This window comes from Lineus longissimus, chromosome 12 (assembly GCF_910592395.1).
Source record: "Lineus longissimus chromosome 12, tnLinLong1.2, whole genome shotgun sequence".
Lineage (NCBI taxonomy): Eukaryota > Metazoa > Nemertea > Pilidiophora > Heteronemertea > Lineidae > Lineus > Lineus longissimus.
In genome coordinates this window covers 15,474,720-15,495,974 of record NC_088319.1, presented here as the reverse complement: position 1 = coordinate 15,495,974, position 21,255 = coordinate 15,474,720, and the positions used below count along the sequence as shown (strand labels likewise).

Here is a 21,255-nt window from a genome sequence, read left to right as displayed (position 1 = left end):
GAGAGACTGTCCTAAGCAATTTCAAACCAACCTCTATTCCCAGGGGTCAATGCGATCCCCACTTCCGGTGGTCCTCTTATTGACCCTGGGAACATCTGAAAATAAAAGCTCTACATGTACGTTGACGCCAATTAACATACCCTTAATATCGATAACGTCACTCGACATCACATGTCCTGTCATGTCATTCTGGGCACCAGACTCACAGTCTAGAGACCATATTGATATCACTGCGTGTTCTGGTTTCTTTTTTTCTGTTCCAATTCCACAAACATTTTAATGTTAAAATCATTATTGTGAGTGTTCTCCAAAACAGCTAAATAAACCAAAAATCGATCACCCTACACCACCAAACAAAATCCCATCTATTCAACGTTGCAAAAGACTTTTCAAAATTCGGATCATTTCGATGACTTTGAAGCGTTTTTATGCTCCGATTTCTGATTCGTTGAAAATCTCCTAAGCGATTCAGTCAATCATTACAACTAGGCCACGCCCGTTTTTGGTGACGTCACGGAACACGATTTCGTTTTTCGATGACATCACTTAAACCCGAGTTTAAACTCGGCTTATATTAACTCGGCTTACTCGGTTCACGCATGCGCATTTGAAGCCACGGGGGGCAGACCATTGATCGATTGGTTCCCGATCGACTCGCTAGGGCGTATGAGACTCCCTGTAGTCCTAGTAGTCCGAAGGCGTAGTGACCGTCTGATAAGCTAAGAAAGAACATTTCACCTGCCACTTCGTCAAGAAGATTGACGTCTTTGATGTCTTCACAGCAGTGAAGTCTGTGCACATTTTGTAGCCTTGAAGGTTTTAGAATCCATGCTTGTCATTTTACATTTTGTATGGAATGCAATAAATGAGGTTATCGCATCTACATTTCGTGATGGTTTTCCTCCTCTATAAGGCACCATCCATTTAGTTGATACGCACCTAACCCCTCATCTTCCCACCCTCCCCCTGTACACACCTTCTCCACTAACACTAATACGGAGGTAAAGATTATTCTGCGCCCACAGATAGCTGTTTGGGTGCAACCCCTGATTTCATCTGGGCGTCTCCTCAAGAGCATGTCGATCTACCGTCGCTGTGCGACTTTAGGATTGACATTCACTGCCGGTAAGTCGGCATGCTCAAGAGCTACACTTCTTAACAGTTTCGAGACGGCTTTAAATAAACCGCGTCGCAACTCCAATTATACCGTGAACCCGAGAATAGCCGAACCAATACGATGATGTCGCAGGAGTGACCCAATTTTTGATTCAATTACCGTGGCCTGAAGCTATTATCATGGTTGGATTGTGCACTGGTTGGTATTGTCCCCTATGTAAAGCTCCAGTGCATATAGACCAACCTGTAGAGAAAAATAGACCAAACTGTTTTACAAAGTGGGTGTACTTATCATAGAGCTGTACAAACCAGAACGCGGTAGTTGTGTAGTACTGCGACGTGTTGGTAAAAACTTTTTTCACTGTGGCCAGAGCCAGGTAGGTTTCAATTGTAAGACCAGACGGAGTACATCATTGTGTTTCAGCACATCCTCAGCTGACGGACCGTCATCTATCCGCATTGTGCGTGCCCCAGGGTGACGCACTCCGCCGAACATTAGCATGGTGACGGATATAGTCTGGCCGTGCGTTAGCTGTAGGATGTTCACCAGTAGGGTAGGCCAACGCTTACAGCAACCATACTCGAAGGCCTAAATCGATCCGCCCCACACACGGACACCCGCATACGCATCTGTGAAACAAACCGTGCGTACAGAGCGCGCCTCATCAGACATCACACCACTATCAGCGCTGCGCCAGTTTCTCAAGTACGTGCATAGGCCTAAACGAAAGTTACTAGCATAAGTTTGCTAGTGTAGACCAGCCTTGTATAGCCTATACTTATAGTTTCATTTGATCTTTTGAGTCACGTTTGGATTTTTTCATATCAAATGACGTTTACCTAAATAAAGCCTCTGTGCATTACCAACCAGGAAGTGTCGGCCGACCTGACCATTAGCACGGGGTGGTTACCACCGGCTCAGTGAACAACCTGACCAATTGGAAGGAATGAGATACATATATAAATGAGGCCATGCAGATGGATAAGGTGTGGGAAATATTGCTCAGATTATTGGCAAATCAGAGCATCGTATATGGGCACAACCAAGAGAAAATAACCTGATAGACACAGTCAAAGACTATCGCTCGAGATACATGTAGTAGGCCTATAAGTCGAGCGCCAAGTTAAAACGAGTCGGGCGCTGGCTCGAGCTATGAGTCCGGTAGACTCTTTCACCAGTCTCCTCCATTCACTCATTGCGCGGAGTGGAGGGTCGAGGTTCCCTGGACCATAAGCCGTGCGGTCGAGTTGTATCAAAGTGGTGATGTCATCATGAATGAAGACGAGGAACAGAACAGGGGATAGTACTCCACCTTGCGGAACTCCTTCTCTGAGGGGAAATAGACGCTCGACATGGTATAGTTTTAAGTCGAGCGCTCGAGTTATAAAAATATTTCAGGTTTTCAGAAATGAAAAAGTGATGGCCATTTCCATGTATTTTCTCGTGAAATGGACTTTCCGGTAAACTGAAACACAACACCAGACCTGGTACACTGTTATCTAATCCAGATGAGGCATGTATCATTTCCCAATTGAAATTTCGTTTCAGGAGACTTTCTTCCTCCATAGACGATGGACTTATCGAATGAGTGTGGAATAATATATAAATTTTAGCACTCCAGAAGTCAACCAATTAGAATTGACAATTATTTGCGAGATTGCGAGGCCTATTTGATAAGTATTATTATCTCTAGTTACTGGCCTGTTGGACATCTACATAGACCTCATTATTGAGAGTGTGAAAGTGAATAATTATGGTACATTCCTATTGATATCTAGACTATACGTACATGTAGATACAATGTTTGCAGGATGAATTTGTACGAGTTCGAGTGTTAGTTACGGAAAAGAGGACTTGGGTTATGTTTAATTTGACGGAAGTGACATGCACCACGTGACGATATGGAGCTAGCGGCATCAGCACATAGCGATTCAGATGAAACTGGGAGCCTGAGGGGGAGGATCACAGCCATGAATACACCATCCTACATGAAATGGAGGTAGGTATACTCTCCACCCCACAGGCACCTGAAAATATGAGCTCAATAGCCCCGACAGCTCCCGAATCGGCTGACAAAACATCCCCGACTGACAACACACGTGTGGTTTCAGTGGTGGTGGTGATGGTTGTGATGGTGGTGGGGGTGGGGGGGGGGGCTATTGAGCTCTTTATATTCAAGTGCCTGTGTCCACACTGGAACTGTCCAGCCACTGGGACAACACCTTGGCTTGTTGTCCAAAACAAGTTTTGTCACTAACGCTGGCGTTAGCTTAACCTGGCGTTATCTCCTTCAGTCGAGTTGGCCTTTAGACCGAGCGCCAAGTCAACGCCAGCGTTAGTGATTAAACTTGTGAACTGTCACCAAGCAATAAGGACTAACGCTTTTTCCCCGGGGGGGGGGGGGGGGGGGGGGTCCCGGTTTAGATAGTTTGTTTTACATTGATTCCTTTTCAAGAAAACTGCTTCCACTAGCTAATACCAACATGTAAAATATCGAGACCATAAAGGCTCTTATTCAGGTACCGGTCTTATTCAATCATTGGCTGCCCTTGTACGGCCAGAACCAATGGTCCAGTACTCCCTTTAAACGCAGGCAATAGCCACCAGAGGAATATGAATCCTTTTATTTCAGTTCATTCGAAGTCGCGGACATCGCCTGCCTTTCGTTGAAACAAAATGTCTCGGCTATTCAGCAGGTGCTACACTGTTTGCCCAAGCTGGTCACAGTTCATAATATCATGTCATAACTCCTCATCAAATTATTCTCTTTGTTAATTGATTCTGAAAAAAGCATAGTACATGTTTACACTGTATAAGTATATAATTAGATATTATAGGCAGCTCCCATAGATGGCACTTTTGTCACAGGCACATGAAGATCAAAACTCCCGCCCAACTGGCTAGTTTCGCATATCGTGACAAAATTCTTTTGTTGATGTTACAGATGGTACCATCCAGGTATCAACGGACCAAAAGCAGAGGATCTGCTGTTGGATCGCGGCAAAGATGGGAGCTTCTTGGTCCGACCAAGCAGAACCTTGCCCGGAGATTTCGTGTTGGCTGTAAGGTATGAAATCATACGATAGTTTTCGAAAAGCCCTCGAAACGTCCACGCGAACGCTTATCCCATTTTTCGACTTCGTTATCAGGAGGCCAAACCATGAGACAGGCGTTCACGTTGGCGTTTCGGGGGATTTGCGATAACTCCTTGTACTATTCAGATACTGCCTCTTTCCACACCCAAAGGAAAACTGAACGTTTCTTAGGTTTCCGAAGGCATTGTACAGAAACATTGTCGAAAATTTTATAAATGTAGTTAAATGTTTTTGATATAATTACCATCAAACTATAGTATACAAGCTCTATAGGATTGTGTAAAAAAAACGTTGTTGAATAACAAGCCTATTACTTGGTGCAGCCTTTTTTCGAATATATTCCTAATTCTTGGTTGGTGATGGTTTTAAAAAATTGCTGTCGGCATTGTTTTACACAAAAAGTATTAACCCTTTCACTGTGGCAATGTTTTTTTAAACACCCGGTATAATTTCAAAATATCATTTCGAATTGTGTGTCAATTTTAGGGAGAACGATCATGTAACCCACATCCGTATCCACAACACGGGGGAGTTCCTCGACCTGTATGGAGGGGAGAGGTTTGCCACCCTGTCCGAGATGATAGCTGCGTATTACAATGAGGAGGTCGAAGAGAGAATCAAGCACGACTCGGGAAGATTCGTAGAGTTGAAGTTCCCTTTGCCGGCGCATGATAATGACACTGTAGAACGGTAAGCGCGCCTGTTACACATTCTGTATATGGTTATTTGAAATCGCAGGAGTTATGTTTCTGGAATGGTATTCCGGTCATGCCTTCATTCTTTAACACCGATGTGAATATTCGCTCCAATACTCGTGAATTTCTAAAGCCTTATAAGCTGATCATGCCAACAAAAGTTGGCCAACGAACATATTCTTCCTGGTCTCATAAATCCATATATAAATCCATTATCATACATGTAGAAGACTTAATGTTTTGTATTTTTTGTTTGGGTAATAATACACGATTATGAATGCTGAAGTTGTCTTGTAAGGCCGGAGGCCTGTTTCCTGCGAATGTGATTGTGACTAGTCGACACAGGCCCTGCTATGAATCATTCAAGGAAGTCATTTTCTTTTGAAAATCGTGCGGCCAAGGAAAAAAAGATAGCGAACTGTTGCCCTTTTTATTTAAAGGGGTACACCATTCGTAATTACTTGTGGTCCAGTTTTAACTGGACCACAAGTAAAAATAGAAATCCACTAATACACAATGCCGCAGTGCAGTTATTGTGAATACGAATTTATTTAAACTTGGTATTCATAGTATTTGTATACCAGTCTTCACAACGGCAATGTTGAAATCTATATTTTGTACGTATTTCCGCTATTTGACATTTTTAAATTCAATTACAAATTGAGACTGGTGAATAAAAAGTCTATGTTCAATACTGATTTTTCCACCATTTTCTTGGCAGTTGGTTCCATGCTAATGTTTCCAGTCGAGACGCGGAAAACTGGCTTAGAGAGAAGGGTCACGTAGGCAGCTTCCTGGTTCGAGAGAGCAGACGGCTGCCAGGGAATTACGTGTTGTCTGTCCGATGTGAGACGAAGGTCTTACATCTGATGATTACTTGTCAGGTAAGGAAAAGTGGTACAATTATACTGCCACTACTAATATGATTCTGACGACCAAAAAGCTGATGAGAGGGTAATTGTCATAATTTTCTCAATACATGACAAAATGTACCAATTGGTTTTTGCTAAACATGCTTCCGTCGGTATTTTACAGAATGGCAAGTTTTCTATCGAAGACTCAAAAGAGGAGTTCAAATGTTTGAAACTTTTACTGCGGAATTACCAGAAGTTCCCCATGGTTGACAAGACGGGTATCAACATTTACCTTCGGATGCCCTTCAATAGTACCCGGATCAAAGCTTCTCAGATCCACGAAAGGGTGGTTCTTCTTGACAAAAGGAATAAGGATGATAAGACTGGGTTTCAAGAGGAATACGAGGTATAGACAGATAATATGAACACTTAAAAACGCTGTTAAAATGTTATTGCAAAATAAGAGCAGAGTCGTCGGAACTTCGAGATATAGAGATGTTATATTTTGCGTTCACCCATCCAGCAGTGACGGGGTTGATTGCGTCAACCACAACACCATAGGACATATACCAATAAAGTAATTTAAAAAATAATTTTTACATGATTTATATTTTGTTCGGTTGATTAGTATTTCCAATGGAAAGATTTTTTTTTAATTTTTAAAATTAAAAAAAATATATATTTACAGATTTTTATATTTTTTTAATCTTTTTAATTTTATTTTTATTTTTACATATCTTTTTAACTTTAAGGTTTATAGATTTATAGATTTTTAGATTTTTTTGAAATCTTTAGATTTTTTGGGAAATTTTTAGATTTTTAAAGATTTTTATTTTCGAAAATGTAGCTTAGGCCTATTCGCAAAATACTTGCATATTGTGAGACTAGATCTTGTGAGAGTTGTCAGCAGCGGCAGAAAAGCTTTACTATTACAATAATCTGTTTTCATTGCAGTTACTCCAGGCTGAGGAATGTCAGTTGCCCTTCCTGCGCGAGGAGGGCAAGAAACCTGAAAACAAACCGAAGAACAGATACAAAAACATCCTTCCTTGTAAGCATAGAAACTATTTACTCATTAGTGATTTCGAAATTTGTACTTCTTGTGTGACGTGTATTGTCATGGTTTAAGGATTCCAAGGATTTCATGGAATATCTCTATTAAAACAACCTTTTATTTCTCCATTGCGTCAGAGCCACGTGGTCACCCTGCCTTTGTGTCTCTTTGCAGTTGATCACACCCGAGTGGTTCTCAACGATGGCGACCCCAATGTTCCTGGTTCAGACTATATCAATGCAAATTTCCTCGAGGTAGGATTTTAGAAAAAACAAGTTTCAAATTGTGTTATGCTGCATGGAAAATTCAACTGTGCCATTGACTACATACACCAGTATCGACTAACGATCTTTTTGCGTATGTACGCAGATTTAGGTGACGCATGCGCACGCATAGGGAGAGCGAGTACAAAAAAATCAGAAAAGTGCGTACGTTTAAATGAACGTACCCTTTGATTACAAGAACTGATGACAAACATATTACCTTTGATACTACGAGGTCATTTCCGTTTTTGAAATGCCCTAAAATTTGACAAGGCGGTGTGTTTTTTCAGTCGCCAGATGACGTCAGCAATGAACCTAAGAGATACATCGCCACACAGGGCGTGAATGATGCGACCATCAAGGATCTCTACAGGATGATGTGGCAGGAGAATTGTCACGTAATCATTATGGCCACAGAATTGGTGGAAAAGGCGAAGGTAAGAAGAGGAATATTTAGCATAAAATTATGGTGACTGTCAGGCCGACACGCCAGTTTTGAAGTTGCGGGACTCCGTCACGGCTGCGACATTCCCCTGTTCAATTTGACTCGCAGAAAGATCCGTGGTAAATTGATACCTGTACCATGTTAAAATAGATACCTGCTAAAAATAACAATTATTTTATTTTGAATATTCTGCCATTCATTTTCAGAAAAAGTGTGCTTCATACTGGCCGACTCCGTCAGAGAACCAGAGTAGCCCTGTGATGGAGTTTGATATTTATAACGGCTCGTTAAGGATCGAACTCAAATCGGAGACGGATAAAGATATATACATTCTGAGGGAACTCGCCGTCACCAGGATTCAGGTATATGCGCATGGATTTGTCTTTGTTCTCGCAATAAGCATCAAAGGGTTTCATATATATAATGGAGTTTACGTCAGATTTTACACGGAAGTCACATTAATTATCACGTTTGATTAATGTCGCGATTCTTGCGTTTACGCATGAAGTCAGATCCAGCCTATCACAAAAGTGATTATCAGGAAAATAATTTTAAGTTCTGTTAGTTAGTGTTACGCTGTATTACGTTCTGTTGGTATGGTACTATATTTGTTCCAGCACAAATGAAATGATCTGTGATTTGTTGTCAAAACAATTATAAAACTAATTTACTCTCCAATCTCCAAAAATCTCAGGATGAGAAATCTTCCACGCGGACGATCTGGCAGTACCATTTCAAGAAGTGGCCTGACCACGGCGTTCCTTCAGACCCCATGTACATCATCCGACTGTTGAAGGATGTGAATGATAAGCATAAAGAAGTGCAAGATGCGGGACCATTGGTAATCCACTGCAGCGCAGGGGTAGGCCGAACGGGATGTCTCATCATTGTCGACATGATTATGACTTCCACTGAGCAAATAGGTATAAGGTGCCCTCTTGAATAAAGGAATTGCATGAATTAACGCCGAGGTGTCAGTCCTAAGTTGTCTCATCATAACGCAAGGTAGACCTTGCCTATAAAATAGATATATTTTTGGAAAAAAAATGATACCGTGAACGGTGACTTTCATTCCCCTGCGATGTTTTAAATGTTTAATCCGAACTTCCAAGTGTTCCGTTCTTGTGCGTTGTTTAAGGCAGTTCAAAGATTTTTCCATTATCTTTTTTTGAGAAATCACGGTCCTGCTGGAATTCATTTTCGTAGGTAAAACCATCATATCTCATGCCCAAGTGTCCCTTCAAGCATTAGAAGCCAAATGGCATTACTCATTTGATTGTTTAGTACAAAGGGCGAAACCTGCTTTCAGGTGTTGACCGAGAAATTGATATATTCCAAGTCTTGAAGTCTTGCCGGACTCAGAGGTCGGGATTCGTGCAGACCGAGCCACAGTACAGGCTCATATACCAGGCGGTTGATTGTGGTATCCAGAATGTTCTTGATGATATAAAAAGGTTGGTCAACGTAGAACAAAGTAGACTGTCATATTTCGTGTCAGGAGAAGCCTTGAGAATACCTTGACCGTATACTGTAACTTCGCGTTAAGTCTATACTGTAAATGAAGGTGACACTACCAAGTTAAAGTACCACCAAAGGAACTACCGGTACCACGCTCTGGGGTCGTCACTTGCATTAGAAATCAATAGTGTGAAGGTAAAAACCCGATGGTTTTATCATTACGAACTCCACTCTCGTGATCATTAGACTGATATGTCGAAAATCCGAAACAGGTGTTTTAAAGCAAACAGATCGTTTACATCTGATATTCTCTATTTATTTGTAGGAACCAGGCAGAACCTGTCTATGAGAATATCACTCGAAAAGCTCGGCCTGCACAGAATGGAGATGCCAAGGCAGAATCGAAAAGTCGGTCCAGGGGAAAGCTCGCCATCCCCAAGAAGAAGAAGTAGTGTTCAATGGATACGGATGTTTGTGGGGTTTCTCTCTCTTAACATGCCACAACACTTGTTTTTTTTACCGTTTTCTAGCGCGATAACAATTGTGAAGAAGCATCCGCTCGTAAAACATACAGACGGCAACCTTGCTCCAGGCTGGGTTTAAGGACTAGGAATTAAGACCAAGAACCGCTGCGGTCAAAACGAAGCCGAATGTATTTTCCATTTAAAACCTCTTTTTTGTGTCAAAGACCTTTTAGAATTCGTGATACAGATCTTCCAGATATTGTGTTTTATTGGGACCAAGGTGAGGCGATTCGGGTGTTTTCAAGGGGGAATAGAGAGAATGCGATTTTGTACCATTTGAGTGATGGTTACCACTTGCTGTACTCTACGTGTAGTTCTCAATGCAACGACAACTGACGGAAAAATCATCTGAATTTCTACCTAACCGTGGTACGAGTCCGTCTGTCCGCATAAATCACAGCGCTCAGCCTTAATTCTCCCTTTAAAACGCCAGTAAATACAATAAGCACGAATGGCTTATCCCTTTATGAATGAACACATGTAGGTACATGATTGTGTACATTACATTGTACGCATGTAAATACCGTAAAAAATATTCTTGATATATGGGATTTAAAAAAAAGTAAATGCCACACTTATCGGTGACTGAACGAAAGGGTTGTCGTAATAAGAATTCTTAAAAAATACGGGCATATACGCCAGCTTCATTTGTGTCATGCAAAACGCTTCATATGCCATTTTACCATTCTGAGTAAATCGGCCAATAGCACGTCTGGTTAGGCCTACTTTAAGAGCACATATACCGTTACTTGCTTACATGTGGTTCGCCTGAAATAAAATAACGTGCCTATAAATATGCACGATCGATGACATTTTGGCACTTTTATAATGTACATACTGTAGTTACTTCGAGTGTACACAACATCATTGTTGAAATGTATCACGAGGTATTGACAAAATTGGAATTTTTTGGAAGGAACCAACCATGGCCCGGTTGCTCAAGCTGCCTAAATACTTTTATTAGTAACGTTGACGTTAAGGCCTAACGATGCTACTGTGCATGTAAATGAAATTTACTAAATGAGACGCCCAGCTGGCGTTTGTCTCGAGCGCTGATTGAGCAACTGGGCCTTGACCTAGTATCAAACAAAGTATTCAAGAGTTCATAGAGGTAGAGGTCAGTGTGTGTTGGAAGCAAGCAGTACAGAGTGTTTCAAAAAAGTTGTGTCGAAACTTGAAACAAATGCCAAGTTATTTTCCCTCTGCTGATAGTTTGTACGGAGAGTTCACCCTTTGAACTGAACAATGACTCCTGTTGGTATTGACCGTGTCCTGCATATGCAACACTTTTGGTGTTCATTACGGTAGTCATTTATTACTGCAGTCAATCATTATGTAACATGAAAAATTTGAAGAATTTAATGGCTTGTCCATTTCCATAAGGTGAAACAATTAGAGTATTTATTTCCTCCGAATAATGTGGGCTGATATTATGAGTTACGTTTATTGGAAGTGGACCACTTTGACTGGTGTTCAGATTGAACTTTATATACTGTATACATTCATATTTGCATGCAATGCCTGTGATGTACTAAACTACAGAAAGATGTAGATTTAATGCTTATAATAAAATCATGTATAAACTAATACGTGTTGTTGCATTTCATATGTGTTATTGGTTCGAAAATAAAAGTACCCTTTGAGATGGCTGACCCGTTTAAACATTCGACTTCCATCAACAGCCCTCATGAAATACACGCGTACGTGTGTATACGGTGTTTCGGTGAACGTTTTTGAGTGTTTCCGTTACTAAGAGTTGCCCTCATTGATGTGGATGGCTCTTAAGTCGAGACAGCTTTGCCGTGACCCGTGATAAGGAACTACCACATCACATACTGTCAAAACACCTGAAATTCTATTAGTTTTGCTTTGATAACTAATCAAATCTAAGCCCAAATCCACTACAAGAAACCTCACCACACGACCGGAGTAATTCCACCATCGTATCAAACTTTGATTATTTCTGATTAAAACTGATCTAATTATGTCATACCTGACACAGTCATATATGAGTTGAGGCCTCCAAGCTCCCGGCACCCGACCAGTCCTTGACAAACGCTCGACATCGTATATATGGTGATATTAATATTTTGTTGGAGGAATCTTATATGCGTGTATGAGTAGACACACTGGAATCTTGGTCTGGGGAACCGGCCGAAATCCGTCCCTGTTTCTACACTTATCTTAGAACAACAGTAAAGGACCTGTTATCCATCGACTACAAAAATGATATCGCATCTCGTCGGGTCAAAGCTGCCAAAACGTGCCGCCATGGTACGAACCCTCTCTATTTGCCACAGAGAGTGCCATACCTAACGCCGAATTTAAGTCAATTTAAACTTCAAAGTGCGAAATGTAAACATCGAAGAAATCATTTCGCATCTAGCACCGCAAATCTGATTAGAAATGGCGAATAGCATCATGTTGGTGTTGGTACCTTCCCAAGAGAACGCGTTTCTCTTTTTACAAAAAACACTCGCACCGCTAACTAGAAGCAGCTTATCCGTGTTATTCCGCTGCGCAAAAAGTAGCAAACATCAAAAACTTTACCATTAAAAATTGCCCGGGTTAAAAAAAGAAGTCATCAGATATTTTCAGAAATACAGCTATAGAGATTGCCAATGTGCAGAAAGCATGAATGCCAAGGCATTTGTCATATGAGAGAAGGGAGTGCCAAAACAGAGAGAGGGCTGATAACATCGTCATGAGGAATGCGTACTGACCAACGTCCGGGATATTCTATCAAACCAACCTGATATACTCTAACATTTTGTCTAAGACTGCAATTTGGTCATATCGGACTTTTCACCACCAAATCGCCCAAAAGTCTGTGCACGTGATATTGGTGTAAGCTACTTTCTGATTGCAAAAATCTTGACGTTGATCAACAACACCGCCTGAATAGCAACTCTTTTGCCAATGATTTCATTGGAAACGCTCCAGAGCAGCAGTGATCAAAAACAAGGAAGACTATAGTCAAAGCTGCACTGACTCTGATAACGGAGAGTGAAGGATTGCTTGTCTGACAAACGCATCTTGACGTTGGGAACGTAATCACGTGACACTAAGCGTCGGAGTTTCGTCGGTCGAAAAACGATCGGGAATTTGTGATAGAAACCTGCGAACTGTTGAAGAAGCCGGGAGAAAGTTAAATTGTTAAAGGCACTCTGAGAAACACCTTGCGGTTCGTCCCAGTTCAGTTTTCTCACGATATTGCAGCTATCAAAGAAAACCTGCGGACTGACAAACTTATATGAAGCGCTGAAGCTTTTCGTTTTGGATATCGTTATATGAGATAAGCGATTTATCGTCTGGTCGGTGGAATAAGGACTTAAAGACATAACTTTGGCGGACCACGTCATGAATATGAGGGTGCTTTGCCTTTTTGTGTTGATATGCGTGACTCTTAACAGAGCGGAGAAGGCAAAGGAGCATAGGGTGAGTATCATTACCCAGATATGTAATTTAGTTCCAATCTTTTCCTTCCTGTGGCCAACACCACTTAAACCCTGTCCCTTGAGATTCTGAAACGGGGGCTCTGGATGTGGGATTAACTGGTAATCTGGCCGCTCTAAAGCAATGCCTATGACAAAAGCTTACCTCAATATCTACCGAATCACTGGTTCAAATCGACTTTGTCCTCCGGGCTGCACGAGTTTCTGATGACGACGATGTAATTGCTTCATCATCCGCAGCTTGACAAATAGTTAAAGGCGAAGTCAAGAAGGAACATTGCATATTGTGCCCCAACGCGCCATGTCTTGCCTCCGACTTTTTCCGTGCCTTTGCGGAAAACAAAACTGTCCATGCCCCCCCCCCCCCCCCGCGGGGACCAATATGACTGGTATCATCCTGTCAAGAAGAACAGTTATTTTATTACTAGCAACGCGGCGAGATTTTGTTACACACGAGAAAAAACATATTATTTTGGCGTTGAGGAGCAGTCATATTTGCATAGTGATAGGTTAACGGGAAAAAAACGTATCAGATTTCTTGAGTGGATGACAAACCTATTCGTTATTTCCACGTAGCTTACATTTTTGCACCATCTCATATATACACCATGATGACAATATCACTCCAGCAAAGGAATTTAAAAGGTTTTCAGTGAATCCATTTGTTGTTTTGAGTAGTTCGAGTTTGGGAAGAATATCGCAGGAGCAGATTTCTACGCTTTTGGAGTGGAAAAAACTTTTCTAGTTTGATACTCAATGCAAAGTCGATGTCGTGTACTTTTTTTAGATGTTTTAGAAGGATCAGCGTATCCGGGCTTGGTTTCAGGCTGAAAAGGAGAGAGCTTCCACTACCACCCGAACATCATCGATCGATGCTCGCAAAGACACAACACATAAATCCCATCAAATCATTATTGTTTGCGATACCGATCAAGGTCGACACCAACCTTTCGTTCTAGATCCAACTGTAACTCAAGGTTTGACTGTGAGTAGGGCTCCACTACATGCACACACCAGGCCAACTTGGTAAAGGGCTATACGTGCGAAATGAGATATGAGCATCAGAAAGGAGGTTGAGATCTGACTTATCACGGTTCCTGATACGTAAACGGATTGAAATGTACACAAGGTTCGTTTCTACAGAGTTTTATCCGTTTATGCATAAGGATCCGAGATAAGTTGTTGTTTCCAACCTCCCAACCTTCGGACGTGACCAAAGATCGAAAATATCATGACCTTAATGCCCTGCCGTGTTCCCCACAGTGACATTTACTTATAAGTGACGTATTCGGATAAAAAATAACAATAAACATACTTCTTAATAAAGTATTACAATGTATTTGAGGTATGTAATTAACTATTTGTCGATTTCTTGCTGAAATGCACATCATTGCTGCACATCTTGGGTCATCGCTCCTGGGGATATTGACTTACGGTTATTGATTCTGTAGCTTGTGTGACATTTCGATCGAATTTGCCGCATTTGAGTATCAAGAGTTTATAACGGGCCAAGGTGACATGAATGAAATGTATTGTCTGAAACAATGTGTACTTGTTCCGGTTCGGGGGACAACATCCATCAATCTCGTTCCAAATTGTGGTCCCTCTAACGTTTAGATAGCATTCCGTGTACACTTATTGTGCCCTAGGAACGAGCTTCACACTGTACAAACCAAAGAACTGACTTAGACTGGGTGATATCCTGGTGACCCCTGAACCAGGGATCGGCCAGGTCAGGGCTCAGATTGTGCACGTACCATTTCGGGAATGAAGCATGCAACTCAAGCACGAGTTACTTCCCACCTTCATCAGATGAATGACGTCGCCTCAGCTGTTATTTAACATGACAAAGCCAATGACATGAATTAGTAACGTCCTCCTGATCCCTTCTCTGGCATGACATCCAGAAAATATGGGTATGGGACAAGCAGCTTATGTGGTAAGGGTTCCATGCCGGTGAGTGCTTTCCGGCTATTTATCAGAATTACCAGGCGGACGCCCGATTTCCTTGTGTGGTTAATCACTAAGAAAAAAAGAGTAATCTGAAAGCGAGGAGGGTTTTATCTGGCTGATGGAGCCTCTTAAACATAAAGGTTTTTCAAATCTCCAAATCTCCACCCCTATAGAGGTATCCCAGGGAAGAAAAACCCTTTGGGGTTTTTCACAAGCCACCTTACGAAACGTGACGGAAACTGAACTATTATGGCTGTCCTTTAAGTCCATGATCATAGTCACAAACATGTATTGTGTATTTACCTTACCACCGAAGATGTGGCTTACTTCTAGTGCTGAGTAATTCAATGGCCGAAAAGGCGAGGCTGATGCCACTGAAGATAACAGCTCAACCTCCCCATGGTTTGTTCCGGCACACCGCGCAGATGTCCATTACGACGCCACCATTGAATTCTCTCGCCCCGGTTGTCCCCTCACGGACCAGACGAAAGTAAATAATTAACCCCGCACAATATGCCGGGGACACTCCAATCATCCCTCCTCCAAATCTCATGTGAGATGGATCGCGTTCTATTGTCACCGGGTTGACTTTGGCTCGATAAGGTCATTCGATTAAGCAGCAATATAGACCGGATTGGTAAGAAGGGCTTGGAGATGAATGGATTACGGTTATGTGGGATTATCACTGCAGTTACCATTAAGTTTGTAAGAAAGATATCCAGTATATTGGAGTGAAACGATCAAAACCAAGAAACTGGTTTAAAAGGAGGCAAAAATATTATTTTGTCAGAATGTCTTAGCAGGGTGAAACCTTACACTCGCCCATCTTCGGGACATACAACTGTCTTAAAATCATTAGCCCTATGGAATTGGACATCATTTGTTTTCTCGCCGCCCAAGCCGTACTTGAAAAGCCTTGCTGTTTGATCAGCAACAATAACGACTCGGACACCTGATTCGATTCTCATTGCCTTTACCAAGTTTTCATGTTCCACGCAATAGTACTAACCTGAGAGCGACACGTATTTCGTGACAGATAATTTCTTCAAACACCTCGGTTAATTAGAATTTCGCGTTAATTATGGCCGTAATTACTGTCGGAACTGTGGCCATCATCCTTTAGAAGTCTGACGCGTGGTTAGTTTATTATCCTTAGCGATTTGCTAATTAGACAAAGTAAGTTAGCATTCTTGCATGCTTGGTGGTGAGTTCGTAATCATCCTCTCACCGAGCTTTCAATTGGATATAACAGTCGGTTTCTTAGCTCGCGCGGTATTGTGGTGATATCGGGACCTTCTTCACTAACGAAGGAACATCAGACAGCGAGATCTCCGTGCAGGGTATTCTGCCATACATCTCTCCGTACTTTCAGTTGACTCGCTCTGGGCATGGTTGTAGGCATAACTGTTTTCCTGTCTATGAAAATCTGGATTGTCAAGTGAAGCAAATCACGTCGCCATCAAACAAATGACTGACCATCGGATTGACAGTTTTATCATTATACATGTACATTGTATCCAAATGTGCCAACTGTAGCGGTTATCTATAATCAAACATACTCAGTATCTAAATGTCTGAAGGGTCATATTCAAACATACCAAAGCAAGGGCCCATAAACCTTGATCAACCTTGCATGTTGGGCTAAAGGTAATAGTTCGTTTCTCACCACAACCGTCAAAGTTAACTTGATAAAGTGGCACCATGTTGTGAAATGTTGAAATCGTTAAGCTCAAAGTGAGAATAGTGAGGAACAGGTGGCCATGTGTTTACCTTGGAAAGCGCTGAAGATGGAGAGAAGTCAAGCCAACTGCTGAAAGTCAATGTGTTGCTTCATTTAAGTTTTCGATGAAGAGTTTTCATCGGGAGGTTGTAGAGTTATCTTCAACCTACGCTTCAGTATCCACACATACTCTCAATCGTGAATTTCAAACGATTGCGTGGACAAACTAATCGAATATTCTCAATCACTACAAGGCTAAATGTCCGTTGCGAGCTTATTGTCGCGCGTTAAGTATCACGAGAGTAAAAAGTTGCCACTAATATGATGGTGAGTGGTTGAAATGAGTGAGTTTTGAAAAGTGGACAGGAGTGACTTGTATACTCTATACCCGATACCTGTCCGCCAAAGTTTATCTTAATGAGATCAGAAACCGGTCAATGGTACATGGTGAATCCATCGACCCATAGCGGAATGCCTCTGGTCTTCGTGAGATTGTGCCAAGAAGCACATTTGTACAAATTTAAACCCGCCCCGCGACTAGAATCTGCAGTCTGCGCGTGGGCTGGGTGCTGCAGTCAAGCAGTTGTCTCGCTGGACCGATCGCAGCCGATCACGCTATTTGTGTCCGATAAAATAGAGGTTCGTTTGAGAAAAGACTCCGTCGAGTTGGTTCTGGGCCGTAAGGAGTATAACCATTCAATTGAATCTGTGAAACTGAGGGGTGTAGGGAGTGTATAACACCCCTCTAAAAGTCATTTGAGAGAAGAATTGGGCGAGTCTATTGTGGCCTGTAACCGGTATACATGTATATTCATTCCTTTGATTGGGCACCGTGATACTCCATCTTTCAAAATGAAAAATTTGGTAGCGACTCTTCCGTAAAGAAGATTCCATTGTATTTCGCTGATTCTTCTGTTGATTCCACGAGTTCGATACTGTGAGACAATAAAGGAATCTATAGCAAAGCGAAAGATCACATCGTGTGTATCTGGCAATCGAGCTCGCCGAAAGTGATGGGACTGCTCCCCGGGGCCTCGTCAATTCAATCCAGTATCTCTTTCAATAGCACGAGTTCTTTTCCTAATTCGCGATGGTTTTATTTCTGTTTGGTAAGTGTATAAACACTCCAACCAAAGGAGAGCGCAAGGATGTATTGATATGAGCCTCTTGGGTATATCATGTCATGTATACAACTTACTGGTCTCAACCAAACGAGCGTCACAATTTCAAAATTTCTCACACATCGTCATTTCCTTCCATCCATCATAAAAGTGGCATAAAGTCTGATTCTAGTTTAGACTTGAACTCCACCCATTTGTGGTCGGCACTACACGCAAAAAGGGCCTCAAGTGGCTGTGGATATTTCATCGTGTCGATTAAACACGCTCGTTGGAATTCTTGGTGATGCGTTAGTTGCTATCGTGCTCAAGACCAACAAACGTGAGTGCTGAGTAAACTAACAAATTTGCCAACGAAGCTATCTTATAGTCTTCTTTGCATGATGTGCCAACTACTCATGGAATGGACTATACAGTTGACTTTGAGAAACTGACATCATACCCTATATCATTCGTCCATTAGCTACAGCGGAGCTTTGTACATTCCACCAGGCAATGTACATGCAATCATGTAATTTACCATCAAGGTTGACTGACACGACTAATGGAACTTTAGAAGTAATTGCTCAAATTCGCTGGCATTTAAATCATTGATGTTGAATCCCATTTAACGTACCGGTACCTGCCTAGCATTGTAAGTCCATGTGAAAGATGGGTCCCACAAGTTAACCACGTAGTCGACGCGATTCATGTAAGTAAGTTACCCCGTTGATTGATTTATTTATCGACTAATTGCTTGATTGACATTTAGTTGGCTTTTGAGGTGGAAACCTTGAATTTCGAATGAACACTGAAAAGCGGGCGGGCTTTGTTTAGGAACATCAATAAATTCTTTCGCTTTCAAAACTATTAGGCCAACTTAGCATCAACTCGTCAAAGGTATAGCTAAACGACATGCAGAGTTAATTTGACCCTTAAGTTTCATCAACGCTTGCAAAGCAATTTCGAATTTTGATTTAATCCACTTGATTATTTGTAATGAAATCTGATTAAATTAATTCGATCTAATTAAATAAATAGAATTCGATTCTGAAGCTATTAAAGTGTGACGGAGGCGTCAATAAAACCACCTCTTTGACTGCAACCTATGATCTAAAATGTGCTCCATGATTGGCCTATCAATACAGAGTGTGTCAAAATATTTTGGGGGTATAAACTTGAGAATTAGACCGATGAATGGTTTACTCTAATGAGAGAGAATTTACAAACGGATAGTTCCTATTTCGACGTTGTATTTTCGAACGAATGCAGGCGACTTCTGAAGGTTACCTTTCAGACTCATGGTGAAAAACACCTCAGTATCACCGGAAAGTAATCCGCTTTGAGCGAAGAGGTCTTAAACGTTGGCCGCTAACAACAATCTTCACATTACATAACAGTGGGCACAATGACCCTGTGGTTTTCAATATACTCTGCCTCTCGATATTTCAAATATTTGTATTTGACGAAGGAGTGATAACACTCTGAATCTCAGGATGCAATGACTTGGCGATGGCGGCCGCAGCGTATAATGCATGTCCATGACCATGCTTCACTTTTCAAAAGCATCAAGGTGTTTGCGCTCCATGTAAATGGTTCATATCTTTTTGTCATATCCGCTCATAAAGCAAAGCCCCTGCTTTTACGCTTCCACTCATCCGTTTGGAGGTCTCATCATTTCGATTTTTTCAATTCCTGGAGTGATGCGAAAATGATGTTAGCTTTGCCTTCGCCCCTTGGCGAAGATTTCAATCTTCTAATGATCTAACGTTGTCTGAGATGGACAGGAAGGGACGCCTAGGGGTCAGCTGCACGGATGCGGACTACATGCCGTCTAATTAGATGTCCCCTGCGATCTGGAGCTGGAACAAACCTTATCGTAATGTTTGTGAGCTCCGCAACCACTCGTTAAAACTCGATGAAGGAAGTCGACTGGCTTTTCCCCTGTTCTTGTTGCTTTCTCGAGTATATGAAACTACCTTTTACCTTTTATGCAGGCAACCGGCGACTTGCGTATTTGCCGTTGACCAGGCAACAGAAAGACACTAAGACGATGAGATGAAATGACGTCGGCAGATGCCGTGTGCGAGTCCAACTAAGGTGTCCAACATCGTATTATTGAGAGAAAGATATCGTGGCTGGACTTTTCCGGAAGTTCATCACGACCGGACTTTCCCTTATATTTACCTGGACTGTTGTCTTTCCCTGAGGTTCATCTTTCCCGTTCACCTTTCCTAAGGCATGACTGGACCTTCTCTAAGATTCATCTTGGCAAGGCTTGATGGCCGTACTTGACCAAAGGTTCACATTGACAGGGCTTGCCCTGCGGTTCGTCTGACCTTTCATCTTTGATAAGAGTCCGTATCATGATTGAAATAACTCGCTGTTATTGCTATTGGCAGGGACCTGCGTGTTTCGATCAGAATTAACCGGCAGAACCTGCTGTTAAGCATTATTGCCTGTATGTATAAAGTGCGCCGTCCAGGTGTTGTCACTCCATATTAGGCCATAGATCTCATCATTCTCAGTTCCCGTTAATTTGTCATTTGCCTTATTGCCTCATTGTAGACGCAACTAATGACTTACTGGACAAGTCTACACTTAAGTACAGCGAAAACGAGAGATTTTAAACGGCATCCTGCTTTCGTTTTCCCCCGTTTCAGTCACATCAAGTCCATGCAAATACACCAATGAGATGACGTCCGTGAGATCATTACGGATACTATCTTGGACCTCCAGTCACCCGTTCCCACCACAGGGACACTACCAGTGCGTCGATATCAGGCTCTTTGATGTATCGTTGTCGTGAAATCCGCAATAAATAGCAACCATTTCACTTAGGCCAGGTCTTGTGGGAGACCAGGGGACATTAGTAACTTATTTTATGTAGAAAATTCGTAAGATTTGTTATTTTATTCAAAATATTACCAAGATAAAGAGCATTTAGTACATGTTTTGTTCACCATTATCTGTAAAAAGGACTGTAAAAGCTGACCAAAACGGATCTGGGTCGTGTAACGAGTTTTTTTCTCCCCGTCGACATAACCGTTACGAGGAGCATTTACGAAATGCTTTTATCAAATTACCCTCTCCAAATAAGTCAAGCTTCGCAGTCATTATTTTGACCATGCCCGGTAAATTAGTTTTCCTGACAATTTGCGCCATCTTGAATTTGACCGGATGTCCACAAATATCATTTCCGGTATTTGCTTGAGGATATTAAAGACGGTGTGAAATTCATTTGCATATTCTAGGGGACTCTCCAGAATTGGCTTTACGATCGACCAAGCATCTTTGTTGTTCCGAATAGTGGATGAATTCGTTTGGACCACCTTGTGGACTCCCGCGCCGAACCCCACGATTTCCAAGGACATCCAAATCTGATTTCATGTCGTCCTCAGACTATACCCTGTTCGAAAGCAATTGCTTTTGTCATCGATGTTAGTGGAAGCATGCCGTTGTAAAAGTTTGAAACGCCCAATGATGGAACGTCCGGGGAACAAAGAATTCTATAGCAATTATGCT

General features: G+C 41.9%; 2 protein-coding genes across 3 annotated transcripts in view; both read left to right on the top strand.

Annotated features, from left to right (window-relative positions):
• Nucleotides 1-1,315: 1,315 nt before the first annotated feature.
• Nucleotides 1,316-11,092, top strand: LOC135496846 (tyrosine-protein phosphatase non-receptor type 11-like). 2 transcript variants are annotated; one of them, XM_064786397.1, is made up of 13 exons: nucleotides 1,316-1,493; nucleotides 2,928-3,116; nucleotides 4,062-4,184; nucleotides 4,699-4,902; nucleotides 5,629-5,791; nucleotides 5,943-6,167; nucleotides 6,716-6,812; nucleotides 6,990-7,069; nucleotides 7,369-7,515; nucleotides 7,730-7,885; nucleotides 8,218-8,446; nucleotides 8,833-8,977; nucleotides 9,307-11,092. In XM_064786397.1, exons 2-13 carry the CDS (start codon nucleotides 3,019-3,021, stop codon nucleotides 9,431-9,433), a joined length of 1,794 nt encoding a protein of 597 aa, XP_064642467.1. In that variant the 5' UTR covers nucleotides 1,316-1,493; nucleotides 2,928-3,018; the 3' UTR covers nucleotides 9,434-11,092. The 2 variants fall into 2 exon arrangements, with proteins under 2 accessions (XP_064642467.1, XP_064642466.1); XM_064786396.1 differs by having other exon boundaries at nucleotides 2,666-3,116.
• Nucleotides 11,093-12,490: 1,398 nt separating this feature from the next.
• LOC135497068 (uncharacterized) overlaps nucleotides 12,491-21,255 on the top strand; it is a 29,900-nt gene continuing 21,135 nt past the window's right edge. Inside the window, exon 1 of the mRNA XM_064786760.1 lies at nucleotides 12,491-12,943. Within this exon, the coding sequence (XP_064642830.1) occupies nucleotides 12,866-12,943 (78 nt within the window). The 5' untranslated portion in view covers nucleotides 12,491-12,865. The remainder of the gene's footprint in view (nucleotides 12,944-21,255) is intronic.